At 50.2% G+C, this 11710-nt stretch overlaps 6 protein-coding genes across 6 annotated transcripts; 2 read left to right on the plus strand and 4 right to left on the minus strand.

Annotated features, from left to right (window-relative positions):
• Positions 1 to 92: 92 nt before the first annotated feature.
• N7533_002967 (dihydrodipicolinate synthase family protein) lies at positions 93 to 986 on the minus strand (the record flags this gene model as incomplete). Its single annotated transcript, XM_057099617.1, has 1 exon — positions 93 to 986. One exon carries the CDS (start codon positions 984 to 986, stop codon positions 93 to 95), a length of 894 nt encoding a protein of 297 aa, XP_056964753.1.
• Positions 987 to 1660: 674 nt separating this feature from the next.
• On the minus strand, positions 1661 to 3282 carry N7533_002968 (aldehyde dehydrogenase ALDH; the record flags this gene model as incomplete). Its single annotated transcript, XM_057099618.1, has 3 exons — positions 1661 to 2844; positions 2902 to 3101; positions 3161 to 3282. The coding sequence occupies 3 exons, from the start codon at positions 3280 to 3282 to the stop codon at positions 1661 to 1663; spliced, it is 1506 nt and encodes a 501-aa protein (XP_056964754.1).
• Positions 3283 to 4847: 1565 nt separating this feature from the next.
• N7533_002969 (MATE family efflux transporter) lies at positions 4848 to 6456 on the plus strand (the record flags this gene model as incomplete). Its single annotated transcript, XM_057099619.1, has 2 exons — positions 4848 to 5457; positions 5525 to 6456. The coding sequence occupies 2 exons, from the start codon at positions 4848 to 4850 to the stop codon at positions 6454 to 6456; spliced, it is 1542 nt and encodes a 513-aa protein (XP_056964755.1).
• A 511-nt stretch (positions 6457 to 6967) lies between these two features.
• N7533_002970 (CRAL/TRIO domain protein) lies at positions 6968 to 8115 on the minus strand (the record flags this gene model as incomplete). The annotated part of the gene is made up of 2 exons (XM_057099620.1): positions 6968 to 7287; positions 7344 to 8115. 2 exons carry the CDS (start codon positions 8113 to 8115, stop codon positions 6968 to 6970), a joined length of 1092 nt encoding a protein of 363 aa, XP_056964756.1.
• Positions 8116 to 8369: 254 nt separating this feature from the next.
• On the plus strand, positions 8370 to 10559 carry N7533_002971 (DNA-directed DNA polymerase alpha subunit POL12; the record flags this gene model as incomplete). Its single annotated transcript, XM_057099621.1, has 4 exons — positions 8370 to 8692; positions 8751 to 8930; positions 9011 to 10313; positions 10386 to 10559. The coding sequence occupies 4 exons, from the start codon at positions 8370 to 8372 to the stop codon at positions 10557 to 10559; spliced, it is 1980 nt and encodes a 659-aa protein (XP_056964757.1).
• Positions 10560 to 10869: 310 nt separating this feature from the next.
• N7533_002972 (uncharacterized protein) lies at positions 10870 to 11485 on the minus strand (the record flags this gene model as incomplete). Its single annotated transcript, XM_057099622.1, has 2 exons — positions 10870 to 11418; positions 11483 to 11485. The coding sequence occupies 2 exons, from the start codon at positions 11483 to 11485 to the stop codon at positions 10870 to 10872; spliced, it is 552 nt and encodes a 183-aa protein (XP_056964758.1).
• Between the last annotated feature and the right edge of the window lie 225 nt (positions 11486 to 11710).

Below are 11710 nucleotides of genomic sequence, written 5' to 3' on the forward strand. Positions count from 1 at the left end.
AGTTATACTCCATGAAGAAACGATGAAGTGACTCATTGCCGTGGCATAACATTCTCTCTATAGTAAATTTTCACATAAAAACGTAAACAGATCTAGATAGTCTTCACACCAGCATTCTGAAGCAATTGCTTCAGCTCAGCCTGCAGCTCAGGCTTGAGAAGGGAGAAAGGCTTCCGCAGGCCACCAGTAGGCTGCCCAATCAGCTCCACGCCAGTCTTGACCGCACCGCAGTAGTTGTGTGCCTCGAGGAACTTGCAAATAGGGAAAGCCTTAGTCCAGAGCTCACGGCCACGCTTGAGATCTCCCTGCACAGCAACGGCGTCCCAAAGCTCAACAGCCAGTTCGGGGATGAAGTTTGCGGCTCCCCACACGCCACCGGGGCATCCAGCCGCGAGACCGTAGAAAGTAAGGGTATCCCAACCATTAAAGGCTGTGATTTTATCCGAGAGACCGAAAATCAACTCTGTAAGGGCTGGCGCGTTGCCAGATGTATCCTTGAGGTACTTGACGCCAACCTTGGACAGACCGGCAATCTCTGTTGGAGAGAGGGTCAATCCAGAAGCACCGGGGATGTTATAGTACATAATAGGAAGCTTGGACTTGGTGTGGATCTCGCTCAATAGCTCCTCCAATTGCTCCAGGCTAACGGGGTCGTAGAAAGGAGGGACGACCATGACGGCGGTGGCACCGGCTTGGCCAGCGTGGACGGAGAGCTCGACGGCTTCATCGTGGGAGCAGCTGCCGGTACCGATGATGACGGGAACGCGGCCGGCGGCGTACTTAACGCAAAGCTCGGTGAGCTGCTTGCGTTCGCTTGTGGACAGAACTGTGAATTCACCAGTGCTACCGCCGGGCACAAGGCCGTGGACGCCGGCCTTGATGAGGTGCTCAATGTGAGCCTGCAGACGGCCTTCGTCGATCTTGGTCTGATCGTCGTTGAAGGGGGTGATCAGGGCCACCATGATACCCGTAAGTTCGGAAGACATTTTGAAGGCTGTTGTTGATGTTGATGTTGTTGGTTTGGAAGGATGTGTTTAGATTTGAAGGAGGTTTGGAGGGGTAAAAGATGGAGGGGTTGTATGAGCTGATCTAGTGAGTGCGAAAGTCACTTGTAAATATACTTGCATAGAACGGAGTTGCTTTCTTCTTGTGTTCAACTTGGTCCCTAATCCATCCCATGCTGGCTGGTATAGATAGGTGGGGTGGATTTCTATAGGTCGGAATGACCTGCCCCGACTTGGTGGACCCACCACATTTGGGGGAATGAGACTCCGACCTGCCGGGTACGATTAATTTGATGGTATACAATGGTTATTATTAGGTAAATTGCCAGTGTCTTAATATTATGCTCTAGCTAGGCAGGCTTGAAAGCACTTAAGTTTCTTTTTTGCTATCCATGGATGGCGTATGGGCGCAAACATCGATTTCCAGTAGAACTAGTACTAGTAGTTTCCAAAGTTTCCTGAAGTTTGTCAAAGTCAAAGTCCAAATAAGGTAGTAGTATCTTACTTTCAAACCATGTCTAGTTTTCTACTACTACTAGTATCACTTCTACTGGTAGTTTTCAAAGTTCTAATGCTTCAAGTTGACAAAGGCCATCATGGATTGTTCTAAATTCTATCATAAACACATTCATCTATATACATTGCTCTGGTCATCTTCATAGCTTGTTGCCCATGTTCACATGAACGGCCTTGATCTGGCTATAAGCTTCTAGACCTGCCTCGCCAAGCTCACGACCAATACCACTCTGCTTGACACCTCCGAATGGAACCCGGGGATCACAATCCTGGCTGCTGTTAATCCAGACCATACCGGACTCAATCTCGGAAGCAACACGATGAGCGCGCTCAAGGTCAGTAGTGAACACTGCGGCGCCTAAACCATATTGGCTGTTGTTAGCACGTTGGATAGCCTCCTCCTCGCTATCGAAAGGCAAGATGACAACAACGGGTCCAAACACCTCCTCTTGAACAATACGCATGGAGTCTGTGACATCTGTGATAACTGTAGGTTGGACGAAGTATCCATTCTTGTTGCTCAAATCGGCAGGAGTATGAGGAGCACCACCGGTCAAAATAGTAGCGCCCTCACTCTTAGCAATCTCGAAGTAAGACAGAATGCGCTCATATTGCGCACGAGTGACCTGGGGACCTTGGAAGGTATTCGTGTCCCACTGATCGCCAATCTTCACCTCTTCCACGGCCTTCTTGAAGTTCTCCAGGAAAGTAGGTAGAATATCACGGTGCACGAAGATCCGCGAGGTGGCGGTGCAGATTTGGCCCTGGTTCGACATGATACCAAAGTGCGACCACTTGACTGCTTGGTCCATATCGGCATCAGGAAACACCAGCAATGGCGACTTGCCTCCAGTCTCGAGAGTAATATTCTTCAAGGAACCTGCTGCCATCTTCATGATTTCCCTGGCGGTTCCAGTGGATCCAGTGAAGGCCACCTTATCGACGAGTGGGTGAGATGCCAGGGCAGCACCTGCATCCCGACCGTAGCCGTTGACGATGTTAATCACACCTGGTGGGAAGCCAGCTTCCTTGATCAGCTTGCCGAGAATGAGCGCGCTGAGAGGGGTTTGCTCTGCAGGCTTCAGAACAATAGTGTTGCCGCAGGCCAGAGCAGGTCCCAGCTTCCAGCTTGCCATGGCCAGAGGGTAGTTCCAGGGAATGATCTGGGCAACAACTCCGATCGGCTGACGGATGGTATAGGCGAACTTCTGAGGGGTGGTGTTGATGGTCTGTCCAAAAGTCTTATCGGCCCAGCCACTATAGTATCGAATAGTGGTGATGGCTTCCGTGAGATCTTCCTCGAACGCGACATGGTAGGGTTTTCCTGGGATAAGATTTAGCTTATGCATAAAAATTGGCAGTTATACAGAACCAGGCCTACCATTATCCCAGGCGTCGACTGTGGCTAAGAGCTCCCTGTTTTTCTCAAGAAGGTCGGCGAGACGACCCATCAGCTGGCCTCGCTCGGTTGCGGGGAGGAGCTTCCAGGATGGATGAACCAGGGCAGCTTTGGCGGCTTGCACTGCGCGGTCGACATCTTCGGCACTAGCAGCATCGACAGTGGCAATGGGTTTATCTGTGCTGTTCAGAATTAGTCCATTGCATGGGATATAGAAATAGAGAGCTCTGGAAGAACTAACGCGGGGTCCAAGGAGGTGATGGTTTGGCCGCTGGTCGCTGGAACAAACTCGTTGTTGATAAATAGCCCGGTGGGCTGCTGGTAGCGCTGCCCATTGGGGGCGACAATCTCCACTGAGGCCATTTTAGAGAATATGAAAAGATGCGGGAAATTAGAATGGAATTAGGAATAACATTGGAGGGGGTAGTGTATATAGTACTTTGAGTACTACTCCGTAGTTATCAGCAAGAGGGGCAGAGAAGTGGGCCGCGCTTTGAGAAAAGGGCAATCAATTCCGACGACGGGGAAAACTAGTCTGTCTCCGTTAGGTCCATGCGGAGAAGCTCCGAGTACCGACAGAGGGTTTCATTGTCATTTTTATTTGCGTTTGCATTTGCATCGCTTATTCGAGGGTCAACGATAAAATTCTTCCTCTTGTTTTATTCCATAGCCAATTCCGAACATAGGAGGGCGGGTCAAGGATACTAGTAGTAGTAAGCTATACTAAGTATCATTTATTACTAGTAGCCTTTCAAGTGAGGCCCTCTTCTGGGATGCCATATTGTCCCCATAAAGTACTACTAGCTGTTATCGTTCAAGTTTATTTCCATTTGGGAACTGAAGCGATTTCGGTATATTCAAGGCTAGAGAGAACCTCTTATGTACAGTACTAGAGTCATGATATTCAAGCAGAAACTGATCACAAAGGTCCTCATAATCCACGCGTTACGTTACACCCCTTTCAGCCATGTACAGAGAGAGAACGGGGATCTACAAATGTTGTGTAACAAGGCTGCCGATCCTGATTGGTAGATCAACCGGTTCGTTGCATCAAAGTTAAGATGAACACGAGAGAGCTCTGGCTCGCATGAACCATGAGTCCCAAGAGAACCTCTTAACAACCCGGTACATAAAGTACGGAGGTAGTACTAATGTACACAAATACGAAGTCGAGATGCAAGTAGCTTCCGTTTGAATTTGTCTTATGGATATTACTGGTAACGTATGTGATTCTCACCCCATTCCCTGCCAGTTTGACCTGTAGAGAAGCCAGGCAAATCCCAGCCACCGAGATGTCACTTTCAAGCTAACTAGAGACTAGAGATAAAACATAGAAACTATTTGTTTTGAGTCCCTTGTCCCATTCATTCTTTCTGAATATTACTTTGATCCCGCCCCTCGCTTAGGAAACAAAGCATTCTCATACACTTTTGATAACCGGTCCTATGTTGGGGGCTATCAATTGGTCAATCTCACAGAAAGCTGACGTTGTCGGGCATCAGCTTACAAGAAATTAACTAATACGTAGAGATTCCAGTCACATAACGAGCCACAACATGCTTGTCAAGTGGAAATATCCATGCACGGAAGACCCACAACGTTGCCCATTTCCGGCGTTGATCCCTGCAGTGCTCTGTAAATCATAGCAGAAGCTGTTAGTTGCATGAATGGAAAACTTTGTCAATCATTCAGCCCGGGATAAAAGTCCACCCGGTCGCCAACTGTCTCGAACCGCGATTCATATTCTTTCGACCGCAACCCATAACCCTTGCTTGGGACTTGAACTCAACTGCATGAGTACCCCACGATCTGCAGTCCCTTGTCAAGTACATAAGCGCACACTCTTCATTTCTCGTCATTTTTTCATCTCCAATCTGAGCTCTGGAGACCCTGAGCCTGTTCTATTGCCTCCTGAACATTGCACCGATATGGCAGATGTAGATGGAAATGGCAAGCCAAACTCTAGTGATGGTCCGAACGAGTTCTCCTCACTCATCCCCAGGCCCGTCGGATATGAGACAACACGGCAGCGCAATAACGATGGGATGAATCAAATGAGCCGCTCACCCCAGGCAAAAGGAGCTTTTCTCGAATTTTGGATACTGTTCAAAGGCGCCGCTCCGGTCATTCTGGCTTATATGCTGCAGATGAGCCTACAAACAATCACTGTGGTTGTGGTTGGCCACTCATCGCCACAAAATCTTGCTGTTGCCGCATTTTCAATGATGTTTGCCGCGGTTACTGGATGGATGATTGCCCTCGGAGGAACAACGGCCCTGGATACCCTCGCCTCCTCGGCATTCACCGGTAGTGAGAGTAAGCAGGATCTAGGAATTCTGCTGCAGCGTGCATTCTTGGTGTTCGGGATCTTCTATATCCCAATCGCAATCATTTGGGCGTTTTCGAACCCCATTTTCTTGGCCTTGGGACAGAATCCTGAGATATCTTATCAAAGCTCTCGGTTTTTGACGGCTCTCATCCCCGGCGGGCTTGGTTATATCTACTTCGAGACCATGAAGAAGTATCTTCAAGCGCAAGGTAGATACATGTCGAAGCTTCCGTGTTTCTTTTTGCTTCCACTAATTTGAATGGATTGTCTTACTAGGAATCATGCGCGCTGGGACTTACGTCCTTATGATCACATCTCCTCTCAACGCCGGATTGTGCTATTTATTCTGCTACACTCTAAAAATTGGACTTCTCGGCGCCCCAATTGCGGCTAATATATCATATTGGTCTTCATTTCTATTGCTAGTTCTATACTCACGGTTTGTGAGTGGATCCGAATGCTGGGGAGGATGGTCGCGGGCAGCCTTCCAAAACTTATGGACATTCACAAGATTAGCACTCCTTGGAATTATGCATATCGGTACGGAGTGGTGGGCATTTGAAATCGTCGCCCTGGTGGCTGGCCGTCTGGGAAACGTCGCTCTAGCCTCTCAAAGCGTTATTATGACCGCCGATCTTATCCTGAACACGATTCCATTCGGACTCGGCGTCACCACTTCATCTCGAGTCGGTAATAAACTGGGGCAGCGAGATGGAAGGGGTGCTTATCGAACCGCTCACTTGTCCACGTTGCTTTCAATATTCTTCGGCACTATTGTCCTGGTAGTGCTCATGTCTACCCGGTACCAATTCGCCAAACTCTTTAACAATGACCCACAGGTGGTTGAATTGACAGCCGAGGTTATGCCTTTTGTGGCTCTGTTCCAGATTGCAGATGGTATCAATGGGAGCTGTGGTGGCACATTGCGAGGGGTTGGACGGCAACATTTGGGAGCTGCTATCAACATCGTTTCCTACTACTGCTTTGGTATTCCTCTGGGTATTTATCTTGCATTCCATGGATGGGGCCTTAAAGGGCTTTGGATGAGTAACTGTACGGCACTTTGGTTTGCAGCAATCTTGGAATGGGTATTTGTCGCAATCACGGACTGGGAGAAAGAAGTGGGCCAGGCATTCAAGCGTATGGATGCACATGATGGTGTGGAGGCCGGTTATGGTTCTGAACCTGGTAGATTTGCCAATAATTGACTATGGCGGGAGAGTGCTTTCTCAACTCGCCTGCAAAAATTACCTAGGTAAATGGGAGCTACCTGGGTACGGACTCGATGTTTAAGTGGCTGCTACCTAGTGAGGTTAGTGAACTGATGTTTTCCAATGTTGTTGTTCAATCCTCAACTTGAACAACAACCTTGGAAGCCAAAAGAAATGTAGTAAAAACACCACATGGAACAGATGGTAGTATTGTATGTCGGAGGTATATACCTCTCTATGATATTTCGAAGTTTCCGAGCAAAACCAAGGGAGCCATACGACCTTTAAAAAGGCATTGCTAAGATAGATCTATCAGTGTATTATCTGCAAATTCTAAGAATGTCTATGACCAAAGGCTAATATGTAACCAAGTGCAAAATAAACGATGTGAACAGATGCAGGTAAGGGTATGTATCAGGCCAAAGTGCGAGAATAAGGATGCAGGGTACACCAATGGGTATTATTCAATAAGAGCAAGCGTTTTGGACCAAGAGTATCGACAGAAAGATTATTCTGCTTGTCCGTTGGTAGTCTGAGAGACGGAGGGAATGTTCTCGCCCTTCAGGTAGTTCTCGATCTCGCCAACCTGCTTGCCACCCTGGATCCACCGTTCGCGGTAAGCTTCACGGCGCTGATCAGCCAGCTTGTTCAAGGTGGGCCAGTAGGTCGCGTGATCATATTTGAACTCAACGTCACCTCCAACAGTCTTCAACAGTTGGCTGGGGGGAACGTGCTCTCGCAGATCTTCGTTGAACTTGAGCTTTTCCCGAGTCAATGGGTCGATAAAAGGCGTGATCACTTTGAAAAAACCCCAGATCAAGAAAGGAACTATGTGGTTTCGAAATTAGCATTGTGCAAAAACAGTAAGAAGGTATCATAGCTACCATTGATCACGAGCGCACGGCCTAGGCGCTCAGGGTAGTGGTTCTGGAGGATGCTCAGAGTTTCTCTCGCCTGGCCAATGCTGGCACTCTGTCCGGACTTAGTGTCACTAAAGTTGACCAGCAGGGCCAAGGTCTCCTGGTCCGGTCCCATGAGATCAATGACACGCTCAAGCATGAAAACCAAGTGCTGGACTTGACGCTCGCTCTTCTCGGTGTTCTGCTTCGAGGGCAGCAGATAAAGACACGGCCGGCCGTGAATATCATAACCCAGGAGCACCTGTTTGCCAGTCTCATTCTCAATGGAGATATAGTCCGGAGTCAATTTCTCCATGCCGTATTCTCGCCGCCAGGTAAGGGTAGCCTTGATCCGAGTCTCAGCCTCCGCAACATTCCACTTGGTAGCGCGCAAGTAACGCAGCAGACATTCCCGAGTCAACCACATTCGCTCATCGTCGGTAATAGGAGAGGACGAGGCATCCTTTGCGGCCGTGTTGGGAATGGTGGTCCAGCCAGAGACAGTCTTGAGGAAGATGTCGTACTTCGTCTGCTGGTCCGCGGTAAGTTTTGCAGGAGGCTGGGGCTTGCTGGACTCGAGCGGCTTGCCGAATGGCTTCTGGATGAGACCATCGGCGGCAGAGGTCGGGAGATCGAGATCAGCAGCAGCTGGTGTGCTCGGTTGTTCCACAGATGTTGGGGCGGTCTCTGGGATCACAGCACCATTGTTGGTGGGCAGCACAGTTGCTGCCACTTCGGCAGAGTCATTGGCGGTCATGATGATCTGACGGTAGTTGTGAATGTGTCAATGCGTGCCACCTGGGAGTCTCTCAAATGTTTCGGTCAAGGATCGAAGCTAATTGGTATTTGGAGGACCCACGGCCCACTGTGATCTGCCGGTTCGCATATTGCCTCTTTGGGCCAGGCTGACTAACGGACACGCCTGGCGCGTCGCGCGTCGCGGAGTTGAGAGTTGGAGAGTTGGACATTCGACATCCTCGACGACCTCGTTTCACAAACCCCGCGCACACGATGGCTGACGCTGCAGCAGAGCTCAATGAACTCTTTGCGGCCTCCTTCCCAGATGGCCTGCCCAAAGATGTTCTTGCGGAGCTTCAATCCATCCTACGGGTACACTCGATCTCCGCGGAAGAGCTCTTCTACAAATGGGAGTCCTACAGCATGAAGATGGGCGAGGACACAAAGTTGAATCTTGACACTGTTCGGGGATTCAAGAAGGATGTTCAAGAAGCCCTCGAGCGTGAGAGTCGCGCCAAATCTGGTCGACAGACAGACAGGAGGACCGCAGCTGTCGGGACCCCGCGTGCGGCAGCAGGCACTGATATGTTTGGAATGTATGCAACTGGCCATGTGGGGTGATCTCAAGAGAGGAGATAAACTGACTTCCTCTAGGCTGGACGGGTTGACACCAGGTTCTGCAAATGGTCGGCCCTTGAACGGAGGTTCTGTGAAGCGCAAGTCCAACTTCTCGTCACCCGCTGCGCCAAAATTCGGACGAGTCGAGAGCAATGGATCGCCAATGGGTGCCAAAACAACCAGCTCGACGATCAATGGCGCTATCAATGGCACACAGTATGCGATATCCTTCTGGAATTGACGGGTAGATGGATGAATGTGGTTCATTGGATACACTAACACAAAAAAAAAAACAGATCCGTCGCATTCGCTGACCGTTCAAACGCCGGCCAAACAATAGAAACGCTCAATTCGCATCTTTCGCCACCCGTCACACCAATGGCCCCGTTCTCCGAGGCACGGATCAAACCTACCGCCAATACAGATTTGAAGAAGTTCGGATACAAGCCTATGGGAATGCGCCTCTCCGAGGCGTCCGAGATCTTAGATGACCGGATTGACGAGTTCGCCGCTATTTACCAAAAACACTATGACTCGGACGAGCTCACTTTTGGAAGTGCGGCCACTCAAAGTACATCTGAAATCATCGCTGTGGGTCGAATTGCATCGGATTCCCTTGAGGGGAAACTGAACCCGGCATCTTTGGTGCTTGAAACTTCGCGCAGGACTGGAGCTGGCAGGCGTGTTCCCCTCAAAGTCGATTCCGTGCCTGGATTGAATTTTATCCCGGGCCAGATTGTTGCACTCCGTGGGATCAACCCTTCTGGAGACTACTTCACAGTGAAAGAGATTCTTCCGATCCCTCTCTTGCCACCTGCTGCGTCTCCAGCAGTTGCTCTCGAAAATATCAACGAGCGACTCGAGAACGGAGATGCCAATCCTCCTCTCAATGTTATGGTAGCGGCTGGTCCGTATACAGCAGATGATAATCTGGATTTCGAACCACTACAAGAGCTTTGTCAAAAGGCCGCCGAGGGCTACGCCGACAGTCTCGTCTTAATGGGTCCATTCCTGGATATTGAACATCCTCTTGTCGCTTCCGGAGAGATTGAGTTACCCGAGATCAAGGGTCTTGACCCCGACACAGCTACACTCACTACAGTCTTCCGGCATCTCATCTCAACACCCCTGGCACGCCTTGCGGCTGCCGTGCCCAGCATTACCATTGTACTGGTCCCGTCCGTTCGGGATGCACTAAGCCGACACGTTTCATGGCCTCAGGAACAACTCCCTAAAAAGGAACTCGGTTTGCCAAAGCAAGTCCGGATGGTCTCTAATCCTGTCACACTATCATTCAATGAGACTGTCTTTGGAATGTGCTCACATGATATCCTCTCTGATTTGCGGCGCGAGGAGGTTCTCCATGGCCGCCCGGCTGAGGGCAACCTACTGACCCGTTTACCCAAGTACCTTGTTGAACAACGGCACTTCTCCCCTCTGTTCCCTCCATCCGGCCGTGCTAGTCTTCCAAAGCCAAGTACCGAGGGTGCCCTCGCCACAGGTGCTATGCTGGATTTGCCTTATATGAAGCTTGGAGAGTGGTGGAATGTCCGACCAGACATCCTGCTTGTGCCTAGCATGCTGCCGCCCTTTGTCAAGGTTCGTTTTTCCTCGATATAAATAGCCGTGCTGCCACTATTCACAGCTTATACTAATCTCACTTCTCTCTAGGTGGTGGATAGTGTCCTCGTCATAAACCCCGGCACTTTGTCCAAGCGCCGCGGCGCCGGTTCCTACGCCCAGCTAGCGGTTCACCCACGAGTGATATCCGACGAAGAGCGTGAGCAGAAGCAGCTCGACCACAAGCTATACGAGCGAGCCCGAGTAGATATCAACCGAATTTAAAAAGGGGTGTTATACACAATCTGCATTACACCAGGCGTTGGGGCGTGAAGTCAAACCATGGCGAGCAGCAGCTGCTGCGCCAAATAAGATTATAACACGAAGATTCGGGGTAATGTTTCTTCTCATCAGCAATACCAATGAAACGAAATCAATGTCGCAAAAGAATAAAGATTACAATCTCCGTAAGGCGGAATGGGTATCAGAGACTCCCGCAATGTAAAGTCAAAAAAGTCAAGACAAGAGAATAGAAAAGAGCAGAGCAGAGCAGAGCAGAGCAGAGCAGAGCAAGACCATAGGGTCCCCCGTTCCCTCATCGTAACCCAACCGTCCTCCGCCCACCCATCTTCCTCCCAGCACTCCTCACTCGAACAGCAGCACTAGCAGCCGACGCCGCACCACCACCACTCCCCCTCAACGTGGCGCCAGGTCCGGAACCAACCGTCCCACCGCCAGCCCCTGTCGTCGCCGCAACAGCACCACCCCCATGCCCCTGCCCATTAACAAGCGCCTGTAAACCCAGATCCCTCCAAACAGCCTCGCGTCTGCGCTCCATGGCCCGCGCGATCCCGAACGCAGCGTGTTGGTCCGGCACGACGTCATCTTCGTCTTCCGGGTTCGGCGGCTGGTGCTGCGGCGCAACGTAGATGTCCTCGATTGGGAGGAAGGAGGGGATGCTGGATTGGGTTGTCGAGCCGTATGTTACTGCGTTGCTAGCGCCGATTGGTTGGGAGCTGGTTGCGGATGCATTTAGGGTGTGTGGATTTGAGGAGGAGGATGTGTGGGGGCGTGTGAATTCTTCGAAGAAGTCTGCGAATCGAGCTTGGTGCATGTGTATGTGTGTTGCGGAGGAGTCTTTGCTCTGGTGGGTTGTTAGTTGGTGGTGTTGGTTTGTTTGGGGGAGTGATGGTGGAGCTGATACGGACCATTTTGGCTGATTGAAAAGGTTCGAGGCTTTGATATGTTGCAATTCGGTAGATTCAAAGGTCTCGATTGGGGAATACGTTTTCCTGTTCAATACGTTGCTAGAGGGTCGTTGACAAGCCAGAGGCTCGTTGTTGACAACGGGCACAATGAATTAATCCCGCACACCGCTTGAAAGCGGTGGATATCTGGTCAAGCCAAGCCAATTATCTGAGTACTTACAACTACTG

Source organism: Penicillium manginii (genome assembly GCF_028828005.1).
Source record: "Penicillium manginii strain IBT 31320 chromosome Unknown utg000002l:1.0-5564898.0:1.0-5567710.0, whole genome shotgun sequence".
In the NCBI taxonomy this organism is placed as follows: Eukaryota; Fungi; Ascomycota; class Eurotiomycetes; order Eurotiales; family Aspergillaceae; genus Penicillium; species Penicillium manginii.